Here is a 24,137-nt window from a genome sequence, read left to right on the forward strand (position 1 = left end):
CTCCTCAAGGGGAAGATACAGATGGTTGTTTGCATCATCATGGGCACACGTGACGATCTCTATGGGGCTATTAAAAAGCTATGCTGTGTGCAGGCTCCTGTGCCCTCACAGGTGAGTGGGAGCTGGGCAGGAGGCATGGATGGAAAGTCTAACCTCCCTCGAGTCTTTGAAAAGAGGGATTCAGGTGTTCAAAAAGACTGAAGTAACTATTAGAAGTCATCATGTGTAACCCTTCCACTGGAACATTCCCCTTATTAGAGTAACCTGGTTAAGAGCAGATGCTCTTTATAAATGCTGCCTTCCTGTTTCCAAATGAGTGAGTTTGGCTGGTTCAAGTGCCTGAGCTGCTGGGCGGTCTCACATGATTGGGTTCTAAGAGTGTAGGCTTCACTCTAAAAGGGGAAAGCTGTTTTTCCTAAGTGGGTTTAAAATTTTTTTTATTCTGTATGAGATTCTTTTGAAAGTTTGTTTTTTTTGGTGATTCTTTTATTTTGATTTGTATTTGTGGTGTGTGTGTGTGCGTGCAAATGTGCTTGCACACTTACACTTGTGCATTCCTGCATGGAAATCCTAGAATTAGAACTAGTCGTGCAAAGTGTATTATCTGCTAACTGAGGTTTCTTAAATGTTGTGTGTACATCAGGCTTCTTTTACATTGTCTAACAGGCTGATAGTGTCTTCTTTCCCCACACCCTTTTGTTATAGGTCATCAATGTCCGAACCATTGGTCAGCCAACCAGGCTTCGGAGTGTGGCCCAGAAAATTTTACTTCAGATTAATTGTAAATTGGGTGGTGAACTCTGGGGAGTGGATATTCCTCTGGTGAGTGATGTGTCTTCATTCAATTTAGCTCTTCAGAGATTTCTACCTAGTTGTTTTCCTTATTTTCCTTATAGAGTTATCTATTCTCCATGCTTAGTAGTCTAAATGGTTCATGGCATGATTTTGTAGAGCCCACGTACTGAGTATGGTTTTTATAACTTCAAATACCTGAAACCAATAAAAATAAGACTAATATTTCCTGACACATGAAAATTATATGAAATTCCACTTTCAGTGTCCTTAAATGAAGTTTTATTTGAATACAGCCATATTTTTTTTTTACAGACTAGCGATGGCTGCTCTTGTGCTGTTAATGACAAATGGAATTGAATAGTTCCTACAGAGACTGTGTGGTTCACAGAGCCCAACATTATTTACTGTGTAGTTCTTTACAGAAAAAGTGTGCTGATTCTATTCTAGATTTCCGACTTCTTCCTTGTGTTTAAAAAAAAAGGTTGATTTCAGTCTTTCCTTTTCCCAGAATTTATTTTCGTGTTTTGCTTTTGAGGGGCAGATAATAAAAAGATGGGGGGATGGATTGCTTGTTTTTTGTTTTCTAACCCAGAAACAATTAATGGTGATTGGGATGGATGTTTACCATGACCCTAGCCGAGGCATGCGCTCTGTGGTTGGCTTTGTTGCGAGCATCAATCTGTAAGTACTACTCATAATGCCGTTTTGTTTGGTTACCTCATTTTGATGCCTAATCTTACTACAAATTTAGCAAATACTTTTTGAATTTTTTGTTATAGAAAAGTATGCTTTACAAAAGTATGCCAAGCTCTTTTTTCCTTTATCTATTAGCTTATGTAATCTGTTTCCCAAATTTGTCAGATCTGTAAGTTTATTTCCCTGGCTGTGGTATAATCTTCAGAATGGGGGCTGTATCTTAGTGGGGTTCCCTCCCACAGCAGTGAGGGACTTTTTTGTTCTCATTGTAAAAACAAGGCATGTTCATACAGATACCTGCAGAAATTTAGAAAGTGAAAGTTCCTCATGAAAATCTTTTATTAACTACCACCACAGGTTTAATGTATGTGTATATAAACTTTCAGATTCTCATTTATATGCATAGAACCCATACAGGTGGTGTATATATGTAAAAATGGTATGTTACTATTTATACTATTCCTCAACTCTTTTTATGTACTTAAATTGTATATTGCAGACATTTGCTATCAATACAAATAAATCTCAGGCAATTCTTTTTAACTGCTGCATGGAATTTATTGTTTGTTGGAGCACTGTTTAGTTCTCTGTTGGTGGATATCTAGGTAGTTAAATTTTTTCAGTTGGAAGTAGTTTTGTTGCAAAGACCACAATTGTGCCTATATTTTTATATTCTATGTATGACATATAAAAATACATATTATATGTGTAAAATATAAATATATATAAAACATATAATAAACAAAAACTTATATATAAATATGTATACAATATATATTATGTCCCGATGTGTTTTTACCTGTAACATAAATACATTTACTAGGTATTTGTTGTTTTGGTACATAGAGAAGCCTGTGTGTACTGACATTCAGACTGTAGACATTCCTCTATGAGTGTGTATTCATCTTTCTCTCTCTCTTACTGCCTTCTCCCCAGCACTCTCACAAAATGGTATTCACGAGTGGTATTCCAGATGCCTCATCAGGAGATTGTGGATAGCCTGAAGCTGTGCCTGGTGGGCTCCTTAAAAAAGTTTTACGAGGTGAGGAGAACAGATTTAAAGTTTCACGGTTTTTAAGGACTATCTGACCACTTGAAGAGGAAGTCTGATTTAGTGGGAGGGATCCCAAATTGAAGGTGTCTTCTAAACTGACTGAAAAGTTAGTCATTGCTGAATAGGCAGCTCAAAGGGACTGCTTTCAGGCTTCTGCTTGTACAGAGCAGCTTAAAAAGATAAATGCTTTGATTTTGCTTGGTAAGTAATGATTATTCCTAGATTGTCAGTCTGATGCCTGTAGACATAATCTTCATGCCCTTATCAGGGAAGTGGGAGTAAATTTCAGCAATTAAAGCAGCTTATGAATTTACTCAGCTTTTTATGGCTATTATTAGGACTTTTCATTTTGGTTCAAGAGAAATGCCTCCCTGTAAATCACCCCTAGAACTCCCAGGAATGCTAACCATGGAGAATTGCTGTCATTAAACTGATAGTGGGTCTGGCACAATGAGCAAGCAAAATACTGGGTTTTACCTTGGCCATACATCAAAGGAAGTGCTGATAAGTGGCTTTCATTTCTTAGGGTCAGAGTTAGCCCTTTGCATGGAGATTAACAATAAGAAATTTAATAACTTTATATGGTTATAGCCAGTCACTAGAACTCCACCTTGTTTCTTTTTAGATGAATGTTTCCTACATTGTCTTTCAAATAGTTTAATATTCTTTCAGTATTTGAGATTATATAAAAAAAACAAAGTTGAATTTTGTCTCTGAGGAGATGTAAATACATATGCCACTTTGTAACCAAGTCCTACACACACACACTACTTTGTCACCAAGCCCACCAGGGGCAGGAGGGAGTCATGAAACCGTTGTCCTTCATAGCCCTCGGAAGCAACCAACCCTGCCAACACCCTGATCTCAGACTTCTAGCCTTCAGCCCTGTGAAACAATACATATCTGCTGTCGAAGCTACTCAGTGGTACTTTGTTATGGCAGCCCCAGTGAACAGATACTCAGTTCATCCCAGCTCTGGCACATGCAGTTGCAGCTCTGGTCTGAGAACCATTAAGAAAAAAGAATGTTGAGGTAAGGTGGGGAAAACAAAAAAAAAGTATTGTTGCACCAGCATCTTTCTCCACCCCCTCTTCTCTAGATCCCCCAGAGCAGAGGAGAGAATCTCTGGGCCTTCCTCATGCTGTGTCAGTACACACTCATGGAAGCATGCAAGTCAACCCTTCATGCCTTTATTCCCTCCATTTTAAACAAAGTTTCAATTGTCCATTCTATTCTCTAACAAACTGTTCCTCTGGGAATGAAAATGTGTTCCTTGGTCTGAGGAATGTGAATTGGCAGTCCAAACTGGTGCAGTATCTTCTGTTTTCGGGGTTTTTTTTTTTTTTTTTTTTTTTGAACATTTTGTATCTACCAACAGGTATGCATAGCCCAGTCCACAATAGATGTCTGTTTATGTCAAAAAAACTATTTCTTGAGCAGCCTGGGTGGCTCAGTGGCTTAGCGCCGCCTTAAACCCAGGGTCCTGGAGATCTGGGATCGAGTCCCACGTTGGGCTCCCTGTAGGGAGCCTGCTTCTCCCTCTGCCTGTGTCTGTGCCTCTCTCTCTCTCTCTGTGTGTGTCTCTCATGAATAAATAAATAAAACCTTTTAAAAAACAAAAACTATTTCTTGCCTCTTGGAGCTACTATTGTCCATCTAACTTGGCACATATGTGCAGGGCCTTCCCCTCAGGAAATCTACCCCAGAACCATCTGCATTCTTTGTATCCCCTCTTGTCAAAACAATGCTTGTTGGCATTTTGCACTTCAGAGAGTACAAGAGAAATGTCTAGATTAGCCCATTTCTTCATTCCTGTGGCTCCAATGTCTGCTCATTGTCACCTTAAGCAAGCGCACCAAAATAACCACTTGCTAATTTCAACCTCTTTTTGATCCTGGAAGGAAGTAATTATTCCCCATTCACACTTCCCTGTACTTATTGATAATTGTTTACTTTTCTGTCTCTATGAATTTTTTTTAAAGATTTATTTATTTATTTATGATAGAGAGAGAGAGAGAGGCAGAGAAACAGGCAGAGGGAGAAGCAGGCTCCATGCCGGGAGCCCGACGTGAGACTCGATCCCGGGACTCCAGGATCGCGCCCTGGGCCAAAGGCAGGTGCCAAACCGCCGAGCCACCCAGGGATCCCCTGTCTCTATGGATTTACTGATTTTGGATGCATTATGTGGAAGTAATCATAAAATATGTGACTGTGTTTGGCTTCTTTTATTTAGCACGTTTTTAGGGTTTATGCAAGTTGTAGTATATATTACTACTTTGTTCTTTTTTATGGATGAGTAATATTCCATTATCTGTTTATTCCACAATAGATTTATCCATTCATTATCGATGAACAATTGGACTTGTTCCTATGTTTTGACTATTCTGAATATTGCTGTAAATATGCTTGCATATGTATTTGAGTACCTATTTGCATTTCCTTTGGGTATATACCTAGGAGTGAAATAGATGAGCTATAAGGTAATTCTGTTTACTTTTTGAGGAGCCAGCAAACTGATTTCCTCAGTGGCTACACCATTTTCATTCCTACCAACAACATAACAGAGGTTCCATTTTCTCCAGTTCTTGCCAAGACTTTATTTTCCATTTTTAATTATAGCCACTGTGAAGTGGTATCTCATTGTGTTTTTTTTTAAAGTGTTTTTTTTTTAAGATTTTATTTATTTATTCATGAGAGAGAGAGAGGCGGAGAGACAGACAGAGGGAGAAGCAGGTTCCATGCAGGAAGCCTGATGTGGGACTTGATCCCAAGACTCCAGGATCATGTCCTGGGCCAAAGGCAGGCACCAAACCGCTGAGCCACCCAGGGATCCCCTCATTGTGGTTTTAACTTACATTTCCTTAATAACCAATGACATTGAACATCTTTTCATGTGCTTATTGTCCATTTGTATATCTTCTTTGAAGAAGTCCTTTCAAATATTTTCCTGATTTTTTTAAAGATTTATTTATTTATTCTTGAGAGACCGAGGGAGAGGCAGAGACACACACAGGCAGAGGGAGAAGCAGGCTCCTTGTAGGGAGCCTAATGTGGGACTTGATCCTGACTCCAGGATCACACCCTGAGCCAAAGGCAAACACTCAACCACTGAGCCACCCGGGTGTCCCTATTTTCCTTATTTTTAAATGGAGTTTTCTTTTTGTTGAATTGTAAAGAGGTTTTTGGAGTTGTGGGGGTTTTGTTTTGTTTTGTTTTGTTGTTTTACATATTTTGGGTGCAGAATGCTTGTCTGATAAATGATGTGCAGATATTTTGTTCCATTCTGTAGGATATCTTTTCTTTCTTCATAATGTTAATTTGATGCATAAAAATTTTAAATTTTTGTGAAGTCCTGTTTATCTGTTTTTCTTTTTGTTTCTTGTGCATTTGGTGTCAAATCTAAGAATCTGTTGCCAACTCTGAGGTCATGAAGATTTACCCCTATGTTTTCTTGTAACAGTTTTCAGCTTTAGCTCTTGTATTTGGATCATTGATCCATTTTGAGTTACATTTTGTATATGGAGTGAGGTAGGAATCCATCTTTATTCTTTGGCACGTGTTTATCCACTTATCCCTGCATTACTTGTTGAGGACTATATTCTTTCTCCATAGAATAGTTTTGGCATCCTTGTTAAAAATCAATTGGGCATAGATGTTTATTTCATAGGGTTTATTTCTGAACTCTAAATTCTATTCTGTTGGTCTAAATATCATTTTTAATTTATTAATTTTTTAATTTAAATTTAACGTACAGCGTATTGTTAGTTTCAGAGGTAGAATTCAGTGATTTGTCAGTCTTCTGTAACACCCAGTGTTCATGACATTGTATGCCCTCCTGAATGTCCATTACCCGGTTATCCCACCCCCGCCCCTCCATAAATGTCATTCTTAATGTCAGTATAAGACTGTTTTGGTTACTGTTTCTTTTTAGTTAGTTGTGAAGTTGGAAAGTGTGAGTCTTCCAGATTTGTTTTCTTTTTCGAATTTTTTTTAATTTTTATTTATTTATGATAGAGAGAGAGGGAGAGGGAGAGGCAGAGACATAGGCAGAGGGAGAAGCAGGCTCCATGCACCGGGAGCCGGATGTGGGATTCGATCCCGGGTCTCCAGGATCGCGCCCAGGGCTAAAGTCAGGCGCTAAACCGCTGCGCCACCCAGGGATCCCTCGAATATTTTTTTAATTTTAACTGTTCAGGCCCCTTAGAATTTCATGTGAAATTTCCATTTCTGGGGGAAAAAAGCCATTGGAATTTTGATAGGGATTGCATTGAATTTGTACAGTGCCTTGCAAGTATTGCCATCTTAATAATACTTAGTCCTATATAGACAGGATATTTTTTCCATTTGTTTAGGTCTTTAATTGTTTTCAGCAACATTTTATAGTTTCCATATACAAGTATTTTACCTCTCTGATTAAATTTATTTCTAGGAATTTTATTATTTTGGATGCTATTGTAATTGTTTTCTTAATTTCATTTTTGAATTGTCCATTGATCATGTACAGAAACATAACTGGTTTTTAAGCATTAATCTTTAACCTTAACCACTTTTTTGAATTAGACTTAGGGCTTTTTCTTTTTTAAAAAAATTCTTGATATTTTCTATTTATGGAATCAGATGATCTCCAGAGATAGTTATACTTCTTTCTTTCCAATTTGAATGCCTTTCTTTTTTTTTTAAAGATTTTATTTATTTATTCATTTTAGAGAGAGAGTGAGTGTGCATGAGCAGGGGAAGGGAGGGTGGGAGGGAGGGGAAAAGGGAGAGAATCCCAAGCCAACTCCATGCCAAGTGTGGAGCTCACTGCAGGGCTGCATTCCATGACCCTAAGGTCACGACTCAAGCCAAAACCAAGAGTCAGATACTTAAGTGACTGAGCCACCCAGCCAGTCACCTCCAATTTGGATGTCTTTTATTTCTTGCACAGTTGCTGTAGTTGGAATTTCAGTTACAATGTTGATAGCAATGGTGAAAATGGGCATCCTATTTTATTCCTGATGTTTATTGGGAATGATTTTAAGTCTTTCACTATTGAGTATAGGTTAGCTGTGAGTTTTCCATAAACTTGATTGATAATGTTAAGGAAGTTTCCTTCTATTCCTAATTTGACGAGAATTTTTTCTTTTTTCTTTTCTTTTTTTTTTTTTTTGACATGTGATGAACATTTTTATGTTGAAAGTGTGTTGGATTTTATCAGATGCTTTTTCTGCATGTTAATGTATAACAATCTTATTCACATTAATACCGAATTGATTTCAGTAGTATACAAAAACTTTGTTCATACACAGTTCTGTTCTTTCCCTCTTTTTTTTTTTAAAGATTTTATTTGTGAGATAGAGCATAAACATACACACAGAGAGAGAAGCAGGCTTCCTGCTTATCAGGGAGCCCTAGGTGGGGCTTGATCCCAGCCAGGATCCTGAGATCATGACCTGAGTGGAAGGCAGACACTTAATCAAATGGGCCGTACAGGTGCCCCTCTCTTCCTCTTTTTGTATGGTGCTAATTCTGTATTAGGGTTCTCCAGAGAAACAGAATCAGGAGCCTGCATGTGCACACATGCATGCACATGCACACGAAGAAAGAGATTTGTTCATTTTAAGGAATTGGCTCACATAATTTATGGAGGCTGTCAAGTCCAAAATCTTCAGAATGGGCCAGCAGGCTGGAGACCCAGGGAATAGCTGATGTTGCAAATCAAATTTGAGTTTATCCTACTTTGTATTCTTTAGGCTTCTTGGAGATTCAGTTGAATTTTTTACCAGGTTTGGTAATTTTAGGTCCACTATTTCTTCAGATGACCTTTTTGACCCTTTCTGACTCACCTTTCCTACTGAGACTCCCAATTATTTGTATTTGGTATGTTAGATGGCATCTTAGTCTCCAGAAACTGTGTTTATTTTTCTTCTTTTTCCCTCCTCTTTCTCATACTGGATAATTTCAGTGGATTTATCTCCTAGTTCATGGATTATTTCTTCTGCCTCATCAGATCTACTGTTAAGCCCCTCTAGTGGAAATTGTCATTTCAGTTGTTATATTTTCTGATTTCCAAATTTTTACCTTTTTCTCGCTTATAACTTGCATCTTTATTGATAGTTTATTTGGTGAGACACTTTCTATACTTAATGTCTTTATTTTTTTTTTCTTAATGTCTTTAGATGTGGTTTTCTTTAGTTTTTTAAACAGTAATTAAAATACTGATTTAAAGTTCGTGTCCAGGGATCCCTGGGTGGCGCAGCGGTTTGGCGCCTGCCTTTGGCCCAGGGCGCGATCCTGGAGACCCTGGATCGAATCCCATGTCGGGCTCCCGGTGCATGGAGCCTGCTTCTCCCTCTGCCTGTGTCTCTTCCTCTCTCTCTCTCTCTCTCTCTCTCTCTCTCTCTCTCTGTGTGTGTGACTATCATAAATAGATAAAAATTAAAAAAAAAAAAAGTCCGTGTTCAGTAAAGCCATCAGCTGGGTTTATCCTAGGCAGTTTCTATTGACTACTTTTTTTTTTATGTTTTTTTTTTAATTTTTTTTATTTATTTATGATAGGCACACAGTGAGAGTGAGAGAGAGGCAGAGACACAGGCAGAGGGAGAAGCAGGCTCCATGCACCGGGAGCCCGACGTGGGATTCGATCCCGGGTCTCCAGGATTGCACCCTGGGCCAAAGGCAGGCGCCAAACCGCTGCGCCACCCAGGGATCCCTGACTACTTTTTTTTATTATGTGAATGGGCCATATTTTACTATTTCTTGACATGTCTCATTTTTTTTATTGGAAACTAGACATTTTTCATATATGTGGCAACTCTGCAAATTAGATCTCCACTCCCAGGAATTGCTGTTATTATTTTTTATTTGATGGCTTTTCTGCCTGATTTACAATCTCTGTAATCTAGATTATGTGTAGCACTGAAAATTTCCCTTGGTTAGTTTAGTGATCAGTTAATGTCTAGACATACACTTCTTTAAATGCCTGGAACCTGTTCTGCCCTCCCACCCTGTGACTGCTACATTATTACCATAGTAGTGAGGCTATAGATGCTACTGCAGAGAAAGGAGGATGTGAGTAGAACAAGTTAAAATACCACAAAGCTTGTGAGATTCAGCCTTTATTTTATTTATTTTATTTTTTTTATTCAGCCGGTTTATTTTTTTTTAAATTTTTATTTATTTATGATAGTCACAGAGAGAGAGAGAGAGAGAGAGGCAGAGACACAGGCAGAGGGAGAAGTAGGCTCCATGCACCGGGAGCCCGATGTGGGATTCGATCCCGGGTCTCCAGGATCACACCCTGGGCCAAAGGCAGGCGCCAAACCGCTGCGCCACCCAGGGATCCCCTATTCAGCCGGTTTAACTGAACAAATGCTCTTCAGATTGTTGCAAACCTCTGGCTGGTATCTACAATTCCAGAAAGTTTGATTTTGACCAGTTTTGCAGTGTACTCGTTGCTTTTATGGAGGAGATTTTTCAAGGTCCCTTTTTTCCCATTCAGTAAGTATATTCTAAGGAGTGCTTTTGACAGTCTTGCAGTTTTCCAGGTGGACAATAATTAGAGTCTAGAACCCACTAAGTGTAGATGACACTAGGAAACCTCCAACATTTTGGGTTGGTGCCCTAAAGGGTTACATTGTAGGAATAAGCGTGAGTGAGTAGTATATAACCATTAGAGCAAACTATGGCTTATCTTTGAATAATACAATGACCCTGAATGCTTACGGTCCTGAGTTTCTCATAGTGCTAATACTCCAGACTCTTGGAAAAAGTAAACATAAATCCTCTCTGTATTAAAACCTCATTCCAGGCTTCCCCTCATTTCTATTAACAGTATTATCAATGCTGTGTTTGGCATTCAATTTCTAGAAAGCAGTGCATGTAGATTATATATACACACCTACATGTCTACCCATCTGTGTGTCTGTAGGTAGGTATATGACATATATATGCATGGACATACATATGTGCTTATATATAAACATGTATATAAAATACACCTAAGTTTAACTGAAGAGTTAATGAAGAAAAACATAAGAAAGGCAAGATACAAAAGGACAGAAACCCTACAGGCATATTCTAATTCTGAAAGCAGTAGCTAAAAGTTGAAAAGCTTTAGCACATTTGAAAGTCTTTAAGGATCAAAAACTGGAGGCCAGGGCTCCTAAATCAGTGGTGGTCCCTAGTATACTTCCCCACTCCTTGAGTTGTGAATCTAAAGGGCTACAGAGTTGGAGTAAAGAACTATAGGTAGACTGAATCATGTCAGTCCCTGAATATGAATTAGTTTATTTATTAAATTTTATTTAAATTCAATTTTCCAGCATAGAGTATAACACCCAGTGCTCATCTCATCACCTAAATATGAATTTAGGTGAACTCAACTGCTACTTGCCAGAGCAAATACAAATTCTCTGAAGGAAGGTAACATTATGTTAGGCATCAAAATGTTTCCACAATGCTTACCAATCAATCAATAATAACTAATAACACAAAAAAATGAAGGGACTAAAAATAGGAAAAAAAATAGATGCTTGATTCTGATCCATATAAGACTCAGATAATTGAGCAATCAGATACATTTTTAAATAGCTACACTTGGGGTGCCTGGGTGGTTCAGTCAGTTAAGCATTGGTCTCTTGATTTCAGCTCAGGTCATGATCTCAGGGTTGTGAGATCAAGCGATGTGTCAGGCTCTGCTGGGGCATGGAGCCTGCTTAAGATTCTCTCTCCTCCTCTCCCCATCAATCTCTCTAAGCCCCTCTTTAAAAAAATAAAATCTTAAAAAAAATCTTAAAAAAAATAGCTACACTTACTGTATTCAAAGAAGTAAAATACAACAGTAAGAATTTTAGCAAAGAATTGGGAACTATGAGAAAAAAAGTTGGAATTTCTAGAACTGAAAATTCTGCCAAATAAAATTAAATACTCAAAGGATGGGTGTATTAGGTTGCTGACTGCTATAGCAACGTACTATAGACTGGGTAGATTAACAAAGACTTATTTCTTCACAGTTCTGGAGGATGGGAAGTCCAAGATTAGGGTGCTGGCAGGGCTGGATTCTCCTGAGGCCTCTCATCTTTTCTTGTAGATGACTGTCTTCTCTCAGTCACATGGTCTTATCCTGTGTGTATCTGTGTCTTAATATCCTTTTCTTACAAAGACACAAGTCGTATTTAATTAGAGCCTACCCAAGTGATCTCATTTAAACTTAATAATCTAGTTTTAAAGGCTCTATCTCCAAATACAACCCCACTCCAGGGTACTAGGGGTTAGGACTTCAACGTACAAATTTTGGGGAAACACATCTCCATGCAAAAAAACTGGGTAATGGTAGTTTAGACTTAATTGAGGAAGTAAAAAGTCAACTGAGAGATAAGGAAAAAAAACCGGAAGCATTGAGATACAAAGATATGGGAGAGATGGGGTTATAATATATGCATAAGTGGCCCAGAAGGAAGTTAAAGAGGGTATAGAACAGAAGAAATATCTGAAAAGACAATGGTAAAGAATATTCCGAAGGTGACAGAAAACAACAGAGCAATAGATACAAGGTGTCTGAAAGATCTCAAGTAGAATATATAAAAAGAAAAGTACACTTAGGTATATTACAGTAAAACTGTTGAAAGACAAATATGCATATGCAATGCACATGCACACAGGTTAAGACCAGTCTCGAAGGAAAAGAAAAGAAAGGTTACCTTAAAAAGTCAACAAATGTACTAATAGCTAACTTGTCAAAAAGTGTAAGCCACAAGGTGATTGACACCTGGCTTGCTCAGTCAGTGGAGAATGGGACACTTGATCTCAGGGTTGTGAGTTTGAGCCTCACATTGGGTGCAGAGATTACTTAAAAAAATACAGTCTTTAAAAGAGAAAAGAAAACTGCCTATGTAGAATCTAGTATCCATGAAAAATAACTTCTAATAAGGTGAAATAAAGATACCCTATGGCAAACAAAAAATTGAGAGACTTTGTCTCTGGGAAACTCACATTGAAGGAAGATACTAAATGACATTCTTCACCTAGAAGGAAAATTATCCTAGAGAGAAGCTTAGATGTGGTTATGGCATAAAAGTGGCAAATATGGGATAAATTTGAATGAATACATACTACCTAAAATATTATAATTCCTTTGGGACCTGAGTGGCTCAGTCAGTTAAACATTTGCCTTTGGCTCAGGTCATGATCCTAGGGTCCTAGAATAGAGCCCCACATCTGGCTCCCCGCTCAGCAGGGAAACCTGCTTCTCCCTCTCCCCCTGCTTGCTCCTCTCCCTGCCCTCTCTCATGCTTTCTATCAAATAAATAAAATCTTTAATAAAATAAAATAATACGGTTCCTGAATGGGTATATATTAGTGTGTGTTGGTATATTTAAGTTTCAAATTAATGAAAATAGTACATAAGGAGGAAGTAAATGAAATTCTAATGCTGTTAGTTTCCTAAATTATTATTATTATAGTTTCTTGAATTATTGAGTAAAAGTTGAAAGTACTTATATTATACTTAGATTAACTAGATTTATGTTGTAATTTCTAGATTAGACACTAAATAATAGAATATAGAACTATCAAGAGAAAATTATTTCTTTTTAAACTTTTATTTACTTGAGAGAGTATGTGCACAAGCAGCAGGAAGAGCAAACAGAGGCAGAGAGAGAAGCAGACTCCCCATCAAGCAGGGAGCCCAAAGAGAGGCTCATGACCTGAGCAAAAGTCAGATGCCCAACTGACTGAGCCACCCCAGGCACCCTACAAAAAAAACTAAGATTTATTTATTTAGAAGAGACACACACAGAGAGAGATAGGCAGAGACATAGGCAGAGGGAGAAGCAGGCTCCTTGCAGGGAGCCTGATGTGAGACTTGATCCCGGATCCTGGGATCACTCTCTGAGCCAAAGGCAGATGCGCAACCACTGAGCCACCGAGATATCCAATCACAAAAAAAATTTTTTTTAAAGATTTTATTTATTCATGGGAGACACACAGAGAGAGAGGCAGAGACACAGGCAGAGGGAGAAGCAGGCTCCATGCAGGGAGCCTGACGTGGGACTCGATCCCTAGTCTCCAGGATCAGGACCTGGGCTGAAGGCGGCACTAAATCGCTGAGCCACCAGGGCTGCCCACAAAAAAATTTTTAAAAAGGAAGAAAGATGGATGCCTAGATGGCTCAGCGGTTGAGTGTTTGCCTTTGACTCAGGGCATGATCCTGGAGTTCTAGGATAAAGTCCCACAACAAGCTTCCTGCATGGAGCCTGCTTCTCCCTCTGCCTGTGTCTCTGCCTCTCTGTCTCTCATGAACAAATAAATCTTTTTTTAAAAAAGGAAGAAAGAAAAAAAAAGTGAAGCAGCAGAGACAAATAGCATCCAATACTTGAATTTTGAAAATGTTATACCACGTGAAAGAAACCAGTCACAAAAGACTATAGATCCCATTCATAAAAAATGTGCAGGAGAGGGAAATCTAGAGACAGAAGGTAGGCCAGTGGGGAAAGGTGGGTAGGGTGGTGATGTTGTACATACCTATGTATATACTAAAAACATATATACAATTTAGTTTGGTGAATTGTATGTATAGTCTGTGAATTATATCTCAGTAACAAGATGTTTAAAAAAAAAATTTAAGAACCATATAGAGGGGGATCCCTGGGTGGCGCAGCAGTTTAGCGCCTGCCTTTGGCCCAGGGCGTGATCCTGGAGACCCGGGATCAAATCCCATGTTGGACTCCCGGTGCATGGAGGCTGCTTCTCCCTCTGCCTGTGTCTCTGCCTCTCTTTCTCTCTGTGTCTCTCATGAATAAATAAATAAAATCTAAAAAAAAAAACATACAGAAATTATGGAGTTGTAAAATACAGTAAATGAAAATTTTACTAGAGGAGATTAATACCAGATTTGACTAGGCAGAAGAAATAACCAGCAATCTTGAAGATAGGTCAATTGAGATTAACCAGTGTGAGCAAAAGGAAGAAAAAGGAATGAAGAAAATGAATAGAGATTCAGAGATCTGTGGGGCACCGTTAATCATACCAACATAAACATAATGTGATTCTTAGAAGGGACTAAAGATAGAGAATGGAGAAGAAAGAACATTGGAAGGAGCAATAGCCCCAAATTCTTAAATTTGATGAAAATCAGTAGCAAACTTACCCAAGAAGCCCAGTGAATACTAAGTAGTAGAAACTCAAAGATATTCATACCTAGACACATCACAGTAAAAGTAACTGAAAGACAAAGCATCTTGAAAGCATCAAGAGAAAAACACTTATTTTTTTTTAAAGATTTTATTTATTTATTCATGAAAGAGAGAGAGAGAAGCAGAGATACAGGCAGAGGGAGAAGCAGGCTCCATGCAGGGAGACCGATGTGGGACTCAATCCTTGGACTCCAGGATCACGCCCTGGGCCAAAGGCAGGCGCTCAACCACTGAGCCACCCAGGCGTCCTGAGAAAACCACTTACTATATGTTCAGTGTGTCTTCAGTAAGATTAAGACCTGACCTCTCATCAGTGTCATGGAGCCAGAAGGCATTGGGAGGATATATTCAAAATAATGAAAAGTGTTGAATAAGAATTCAGTATCTAGAAAAACTATTTTAAAATGAGAGAAATCTTGACAATATTAAGCTCAGTGAAAGCAGCTGAATGTATAAAAAAGCCACATTTTATATTCTTCTACTTCAGTGAATTATCCAGAATATGTAAATCATAGAGACATTAAATGATTGGTTTCCAGAGAGTGAGGATGTGGACAAGAATGGGGAATAATTGCTAATGATTGCAGGGTTCTTTTGGGGTGATGAAAATATTAAGGAATTAGTGTTAGGGCATAGCTTGATGAATATATTACAAGTCACTAAATTATACAGTTCAAAATAGAGAATTTTATGATACGTGATTTATGTCAAATATTTTTAAATGAGGGAGAGTGAATCATTGAGCTCTATCTCTGAAAGTGATAATACACTATATGTTGAGTTTAAATTTTAAAAATAAAGGGAAAAATAGATAAAACAATTAACCCAATCAAAAAATGAAGAAGAAATTAAGACAATTTCAGATAAACGAAAGCTGGCATAATCTGTCATTGGCAGACCTATCCTACAAGAGATACTAAAGGTAGTCCTTCATGTGGAAATGAAGTAACACTAGATAGTAATTTGTGTCCACATGAAGAAGTAAGTAGCACCAGAAAAGGTAACTGGAAAAGGTAATCAGAAAAAGTAACCATAAAAGATAAAAGAGAGCAAAAAGGTATTTTTGTCACTTTTTCTTGACTCTATGATTTAAGAAACAACTGCATAAAGCAGTAGATGTAAATCTTTTTTAAAAATTTTTTAGTAGATGTAAATCTGAGTAGATGTGTATACAATGTATCAAGATATAATGTGACAGTAAAGGCACAAAGTAGAAGGGAGGGTATAAAGTAATATACAAGTGGAGTTTTTTAATATTACTAAAATTAATGTTATATTAACCAAGTGACATTGTTCCAAGTTAATATGTTAATTGTAATCTCCAGGGAAAACACTAAGAAAAGAACTCTGAAAAATAAAACAAAGGGAACAACAATGAAATTAAAATGGTAACTAGAAAATATCTATTTAATAGAAAATAAGGCCGTTGTGGAAGAATAGAAGGAGAAAAGTGATAGAAGGCATGTAGAAAACAGTGAAATGGCACATGTAAATTTTACCGTATTAGTAATTACCTTCATTATAATGAAGGACTAAACATTCCATTTAAAAGATAGAAATTAGAGAATGGATTAAGTGAAAAATCCATGGTTATGATTTCTGCAATAGATGCATTTTAGTGTCAAAGACACAGTGAATTTGAAAGTAAAAGGATAGAACAAGATTATATATTATACAAATAGTAACCAAAACAGAAATGGAGTGGCTGTACTGCTATTAGAATAGACTTTAAGGGGATCCCTGGGTGGCTCAGCGGTTTGGCGCCTGCCTTTGGCCCAGGGTGCGGTCCTGGAGTCCTGGGATCGAGTCCCACGTCGGGCTCCCAGCATGGAGCCTGCTTCTCCCTCCTCCTGTGTCTCTGCCTCTCTCTCTCTCTCTCTGTGTGTGACTATCATAAATAAATTTAAAAAAAATTTTAAAAAACAAAACAAAACAAAAAAACCAAAAGTGTCAATCCATGAGGAAGACCTAAAATATAAATATATGTGAACCTATTCCAAAATAGACTCCCCAAAATACATTAAACTAAAACATAATTAAAAGCAGAAATAAAAAATTCAACAGTAATAGAGACTTCAAAACTCCACTTTTAATAATGGATAAAACAATCAGAAATAAGATTAACAAGGAAACAATACTTGAACAATAGTATGATCCAACTAAATGCAACAGATATCTATAGAACACTCCATCAACAGAATACACATTCTTCACCAATCTACCTGTGACGTTCTGCCAAAATAGACATAGACCACTGTGTCTGGATGTAAAGTAAGACCAAATAAATTTAGAAGGATTAAAGTCAAAACAAAATATGTTCTCAGAGCAGCCTGGGTGGCTCAGTGGTATAGCACCGCCTTCACAGGGCGTGATCCTGGACATCTGGGATTGAGTCTCACATCGGGCTCCCTGCATGGAGCCTGTTTCTCCCTCTGCCTGTGTCTCTGCCTCTCTCTCTCTGTGTCTTTCATGAATAAATAATTAAAATCTTTTAAAAATAAAAAAAAAAGTAAAAAATAAAAACAAACAACAAAATATCTTCTCAAACCACAATGGAATAAAATTAGAAATTTTAATGAGAACTTCAGGAGATTCAAAAATATATGGAAATTAATACTCCTAAATAACAAAGGCATCAAAGAAGATATTAAAAGGGAAATTAGAAAATACTTTGAAATAAAGATGCAACATACCAAAACTTGAGTATGTAGATAAATACTGCTTGGAGAGAAGTTTATAGCTGTAAACACCTATATTAAAAATGAAGATCTCTGGGACGCCCGGGTGGATCAGTGGTTGAGCATTTGCCTTTTGGCTCAGGGCATTATCCTAGGGTCCAGGATCGAGTCCTGCATCTGGCTCCTTGCCAGGAGCCTGCTTCTCCCTCGGTCTACATCTCTGCCTCTCTCTCTGTGTGTCTCTCATGAATAAATAAAATCTTTTTTTTAAAAAAAAGACCTCAGGGACGCGTGTGTGGCTCAGTGGTTTAGCACCCGCCTTTGGCCCAGGGAGGGCATGATCCTGGAGTCCCGGGATCGAGTCCCACATGAGGCTCCCTGCAAGGGGCCTGCTTCTCCCCTCTTGACTGCCTCTGCCTCTGCCTCTCTCTCTCTCTCTGTTCCTCATGAATAAATAAAATATAAAAAATTAAAAAAGATCTCAAAAGAACCCAATTTCCACCTTGAGAAACAAGGAAAAGAAGAGCAAACTTAAAGCAAGGAAATAATAGGAAAGTAAAGTAAAGTAAGGAATTAATAGAGATTAGAGCGTAAGTAAATGGAGAATTGAAAAACCATAGAGAAAAGTCAGTGAAACCAAAACTTGGTTATTTGAAAAGATCAACAAAATTGACAAACCTTTAGCTAAAACACCCATGAAATATAGAAGAGTAAAATTATTAAGATCAGGAATGAAAAAAGAGACATTCATCGCTACTGACCAAATGGGGAAAACAGGATTATAAAAACATACTGTAGACAGCTATATCCCAAGAAATTAGATTACTTAAATGAAATGCACAGACCCTGAGAAAGACAAACTGCTGAATCTTTTTGGTTATACCAAACATTTAAAGAAGAATTAACACCAATTTTTCATAAATTCTTCCATCAAATTGGAAAGGAGGGAACACTTCCCAATTCAGACTATGAGGCTGATATTACCATGATACTAAAGCTTAAACAAAAATATTACAAGAAAGCTGCAGCAAGCATCTAGATGGGATATAAAGAAAACTATGTCTTTCTAGATGATGTTAAATTACATATAGAAAACCTTGAAGATTACACAATTACAGCTAATCAATTAGTTTGGCCAGATTGAGGATATAAGATCAAAATGAATTAATGAGGGATGCTTGGGTAGCTCAGTGAGTGGTTCAACTTCTGCCTTTGGCTCAGGGCATGATCCTGGGATCCAGGATTGAGTCCTACATCCAGCTCCTTGCGGGGAGCCTGCTTCTCCCTCTGCCTGTGTCTCCGCTTCTCTCTGTGTGTCTCTCATGAATAAATAAATGAAATCTTCAAAAAAATGCACTAATTGGTTATACTTCTGTACACTAGCAGTGATCAAAAATGAAATGTAGGAAAAACTTAGAAGGGCAAGACATACTGAAAACTGCAGAATGTTCATGAAAGAAATCGAAGAAGATGTAAATAAAAACATCACTTATTAATGGATTGGAAGACTATATTGTTAAAATAGCAATACTTCCCAAATTAGTCTACAGTTCAATGAAATATGTATTAAGAATGTAACATTCTTTTTTTTTGCAGAAATGGACAAGTTGATTTTCCAATTCATGTGGAAATGTAAAAAGTCCAGAATAAGCAAAACAATTTTGAAAAAGAAGAGCAAGTTGAAGGACTCACACCTTCTGAATTCAAAACTTATTAAAGCTAGAATAAGCAAGACAGTTTGGTACTGATATAGAGATAGGCTTAGGGATCAGTGGAATAGAACTGAGTCAAACCCATGTACCTATGGTAAATGGATTTTTCACAAGGGTGCTGTTCAGGGGTAGAAAGAATTGTCTTTCCAAGAAATGATGCAGGGACTACTAGAAATCCAAATGCAAAAAAGAATGATGTTGTATCCTTGCCCCACACAAAGTAAAAAATTAACTCCAAATGATTAAGCACTCAAATATAGGAACCAAAACTTTAAAATTCTGGATGATAACATAGGTGTAAATCGTTGTGACCATGTATTAGACGTGACGCTGAAAGTGAAAGCAAGTAAAGAAGAACAGGTAAATTGTATTTCATCAAAATTAAATTTTTATTATTTTTTTAAAGATTTATTTACTTATGATAGACATAGAAAGAGAGAGAGACACACACACACAGGAGGAGGAGGAAGTAGGCTCCATTCAGGAGCCTGATGTGGGACTCGATCCCAGGTTTCCAGGATCATGCCCTGGGCTGCAGGCAGCACTAAACCTCTGCGCCACTGGGGCTGCCCAAATTTTTATTATTATTATTATTTTTTACTTCAAAGAATACCATCAAAGTAAAAAGACAACCCATGAAATGGGACAGAATCATTCATCTGAAATTCCTGGTAAAGGTCTACTTTCCAGAATACATAAAGAACTCTTACAACTCAACAACAAAGAGAAAAATCACCCAATTTAAAACCAAGAAACATTTGAATAGATGTTTCTCCAAAGACTATATACAAATAGACGAATACATGAAAGGTTGCCTGGGTGGCTCAATCCCTTAAGCATCTGGTTCTTGATTTTGGCTCAGGTCATGATCTGAGGGTTCTAAGATAAAGTCCCATGTCAGGTTCTGTGTTGGGTGTGGAGCCTACTTAAGATTCTTTCTCTCTCCTTTTGTCCCTTCCCCTCTTAAAAAAGAAAAAACACAGGAAAAGAACTTAACATCATTAATAATTAGGGAAATGGGAATCAAAACCACAATGAGATACCACTTCATACCAAAAACAGATAAAAGATTATAGTAAAGCCATAAAGCAATATCTCTCATGAACATTAGGTGATGCAGAAATCCTCAACAAAGTAAAAAAATTACATACCTTTTCAAATGCATGTCCACCTGGAACTTGTGACCTTATTTGGAAGTAGGGTCCTTGCAGATGCAACCAAGTCAAGATGCAGTGATTGAATTAGGATGGATTATATATAATCCAGCAGCTGATACTCTTATAAGAAGAGGGAAATTTGATCATAGAGTCATAGGGTGAAAGCCATGTGAAGAAGTAAAGACACAGAGGAGGAGAAGCTGTTGTGAATGTGCAAGCAGAGATTGTAATGACGTATGTACAAGCCAAGAAACACCACGGATTGCCAGCAACCACCAGCAACCACAGGAAGCAAGGAAGAATTCTTTCATAGAATCCTTTGGAGGAGGCATGATCCTGTTGATACCTAAATTTTGGACTTCCACCCTCCAGAACTGTGAGAATAAATGTCGTTCAAAGCCATCCAGTTTGTGGTTGGTTGTTATAGCAATGCTTGGAAAAAGAACACACCCACCATGTTGTGTTGCAGTTATACAAGGCTGGTTCAACATTTAAAAATCTAGTGATCCATTTCATCAACAGGTTAAAGAATAAATATCACAACAATAGATGCAAAAAAAAGCATTTGACAAAATTCTGTTGACAGTCATGGTTTAAAAAAATAGCAAAAGCTCCCAAAAAATTAGTAATAGAGAGAGAACTTCATAAACCTAATAATAGAACATCTACAAAAACCCTATAGTTGAGTGGCCCAGGTGGCTAATTTTCTTTATTCATGAGAGAGAGGCAGAGACACATGCAGAGGGAGAAGCAGGCTCCCCATGGGGAGCCCGATGTGGGACTTGATCCTGGGATCCCCTGAGCCAAAGGCAGACCCTCAACCACCAAGCTACCCAGGTGTCCCAAGACACTAGTTTTTCGTAAGATTGGGCATGTGTATTTCCCCTCTCATCATTTGTATTCAACATCATACTGAAAGCCTTAACTAATGCAAAAAGACAAGAAAAGGAAATAAGATATACAAATATTGGAAAGAAAAATGTTTGCAGATAGAATGATTGTCTACAGAAAATACCGCATGGAATCAACAACTAAAAAACCTGGAATGAGCAAAAATTACAAAGTTGCAGGATACAAGGTTAATATATATAAGTCAGTTTCTTTCCTATATACCAGCAGTAAACAGTTGGTATTTGAATTTTAAAAATACCATTTATACTGACACCTAAAAATGAAATCCTAAAGTATGCTAACAAAGTTGGTTCAAGATCTACATGAGGAAAACTAAAATTTTGATAAAAAAGAATAAATGGAGAGATGTTCCATGTTCATTGATAGGAAGACTCAGTGTCAGTTCTTCTCAACTCCGTCTATAGAGTCAATCCAATTACTTTTTTTTTTTTGAGTCAATGCAATTCCAGTCAAAATCTCATCAAGTTATATTGTGGAAATCTATAAAATTTACACATAAAGGCAGAAGACATAGGACAGCCAGCACAATACTGAAGAACAGTCAGAGGACTGACATTTCCCAACTCAAAGAGTTAATATAAATCTATAGTAATCCAGGTGGTGTGGGCTTGGCAGCAGAATAGATGTTAATGAAACAGAACAAGAGAGCCCAGAAATAGAATTATATAAATGAAGTCTAGTGATCTTTGATAAAGGAGCACATACACATCAATGGAAAAAGGATAGTCTTTATCAGCAAATGGTGCTGGAACAACTATTCACCTGCATAAAAAAGATCTAATCACCTTTCTCTTACCATAATTAACTTAAAAGGTACCATAAGTTTATATTTTAAATCCAAAATGGTAAAACTTCTGGAAGGTAACAGGAAAAAATCTAGATGACTTTGGGTTTCAATAACTTTCTTAGATACAAAAGCACAATCCATAATAGAAAGGGTAAGTTGGACTTAATGAAAATTAAAAACTTCTTACAGCACCCAGGTAGCTCAGTTGGAAGAGCATGTGACTCTTTATCTTGGGGTTGTGAGTTTAAGCCCCCAAACTTATGGTTTGGGTGTAGAGATTACTTAAGACGTTTTTAAAAAAATTAAAAACTTATCTGTGAAAGATACCATGAGAATGGAAAGATGCTACAGACTGGGAGAAAATATATGCAAAACACCTATTTGATAAAGAACATTATCCAGAATATACAATATACAAAGACCTCTTAAAACTCAAGAAGACAATCTGATTAAAAGACTTAACAGGGGGATCCCTGGGTGGCTCAGCGGTTTGGCGCCTGCCTTTGGCCCAGGGCACGATCCTGGAGTCCCAGGATCGAGTCCCGCATCAGGCTCCCGGCATGGATCCTGCTTCTCCCTCTGTCTGTGTCTCTGCCTCTCTCTCTCTAACATAAATAAATAAATAAATCTTAAAAAAAAAGAGACTTAACAGACACCTCACCAAAAAAGATAGAAAAATGGCAACAACAAAAAAAAGTCCATGAAAAGATAATATTAGGGAATTGCAAATTAAAACAGTGGGATGGGGATCCCTGGGTGGCGCAGCGGTTTAGCGCCTGCCTTTGGCTCAGGGCGCGATCCTGGAGACCCGGGATCGAATCCCATATTGGGCTCCCGGTGCATGGAGCCTGCTTCTCCCTCTGCCTATGTCTCTGCCTCTCTCTCTCTCTCTGTGATTATCATAAATAAATAAATTTAAAAATAAAATAAATAATAAAAAAATAAAACAGTGGGATAAAAAAATAAAACAGTGGGATACCGCCACATTCCTATTAGAATGGCCAAAATCCAAAACACAGATGACCCCAAATGCCAATGAAAGTGTGAAGAAACAAGAATTCTCATTCATCGTTGCTGGTAGGAATGCAAAAATGGTGCAGATACTTTGGAAGTCAACTTGACAGTTTCTTTCAAAACTCTCTTTTTAGAGACGTTGTAAAGTAGAGGAAGAGAAAGAATCTTAAGCAGGGTCCATGCCCAGTACAGAGCCCAATGTGGGGCTTAATCCTGACCCTGAGATCATGACCTGAACTTCAAGAGTTGGACAACCAGGCACCTTGCCTCAAAAGTCTTAAGAGAGTCTTAAAAGAGTCACCTGGGGGGCTGAGTTAAGCATCCGACTCTTGGTTGCAGCTCAGATCATAATCTCAGGATTCTGGGATCAAGCCTCATTTTGGGAGCCATACCCAGCATGGAGTATGCTTGAGATTTTCTCTTTCCCACTTTCTCTGACCTTCCCTCCAATGCATGTGTGATCTCTCTGTCTCAAATATGTATTTTTTAAGATTTTTTATTTATTCATAAGAAACAGAGATATAGGACTCCATCCCAGGACCCTGGGATGATGCCCTGAGCTGAAGGCAGACACTCAACCAGTGAGCCTCCCAGGCATCCCTAATAAATACGTCTTTAAAAAAAAAAAAAAGAAAGAAAAAGATTCTTGTGGTGCCTGGCTGGGTCAGTCAGTAGAGCATGCAACTCTTGATCTCAGGGTCATGAGTTCAGGCCCCACATTGGGAGTGGAGCCTATTTAACCCTCTCCCCATGATATTCAGCAGTAGCGCTTCTTAGTATTTACCCAAATGAGCCAAAAACTTAACGACATTGCAAAAACTTCCACAGAGGTGTTCATTGTAGCTTTATCCACAATTGCCAAAACTTAGAAGCACTCAAGATCTCCTTCAATATGTGAATGGAAAACTAAACCTGTGTATCCAGACAATGAAGTATTAAAATTCAGCTGTAAGAAGTGAGCTATCAATTCCTGAAAAGATATGGAGGAATTTTAAATGCATATTACAAAATGAAAAAAGCCAGTCTGAAAAGACTACATACTGCATGATTCCAACTATAGCACATCTGGAAAAAAAAAAAAACTATGGAAATGGAAAAGAGATTGGTGTTTGCCAGAGGTTTCGGAGTGTAAGGAAGGGAAAGATAAATAGGGGGAGCA

The 24,137-nt window shown here is 37.8% G+C and overlaps 1 protein-coding gene across 2 annotated transcripts in view; it reads left to right on the plus strand.

Annotated features, from left to right (window-relative positions):
- The window catches only part of PIWIL2 (piwi like RNA-mediated gene silencing 2), a 76,006-nt gene that overhangs the window by 33,911 nt on the left and 17,958 nt on the right, over positions 1-24,137 (plus strand). The window contains exons 17-21 of one of the 2 annotated variants that reach the window (XM_055299857.1): positions 10-111; positions 706-822; positions 1,388-1,476; positions 2,428-2,533; positions 18,993-20,667. In XM_055299857.1, coding sequence (XP_055155832.1) covers positions 10-111; positions 706-822; positions 1,388-1,476; positions 2,428-2,533; positions 18,993-19,007 — 429 coding nt within the window. In that variant the 3' untranslated portion in view covers positions 19,008-20,667. Of the gene's footprint in view, positions 1-9; positions 112-705; positions 823-1,387; positions 1,477-2,427; positions 2,534-18,992; positions 20,668-24,137 lie in introns of those variants that run through there. The other variant, XM_055299856.1, reaches the window with a different exon arrangement.

Source organism: Nyctereutes procyonoides, unplaced genomic scaffold (assembly GCF_905146905.1).
Source record: "Nyctereutes procyonoides isolate TBG_1078 unplaced genomic scaffold, NYPRO_anot_genome, whole genome shotgun sequence".
In the NCBI taxonomy this organism is placed as follows: Eukaryota; Metazoa; Chordata; class Mammalia; order Carnivora; family Canidae; genus Nyctereutes; species Nyctereutes procyonoides.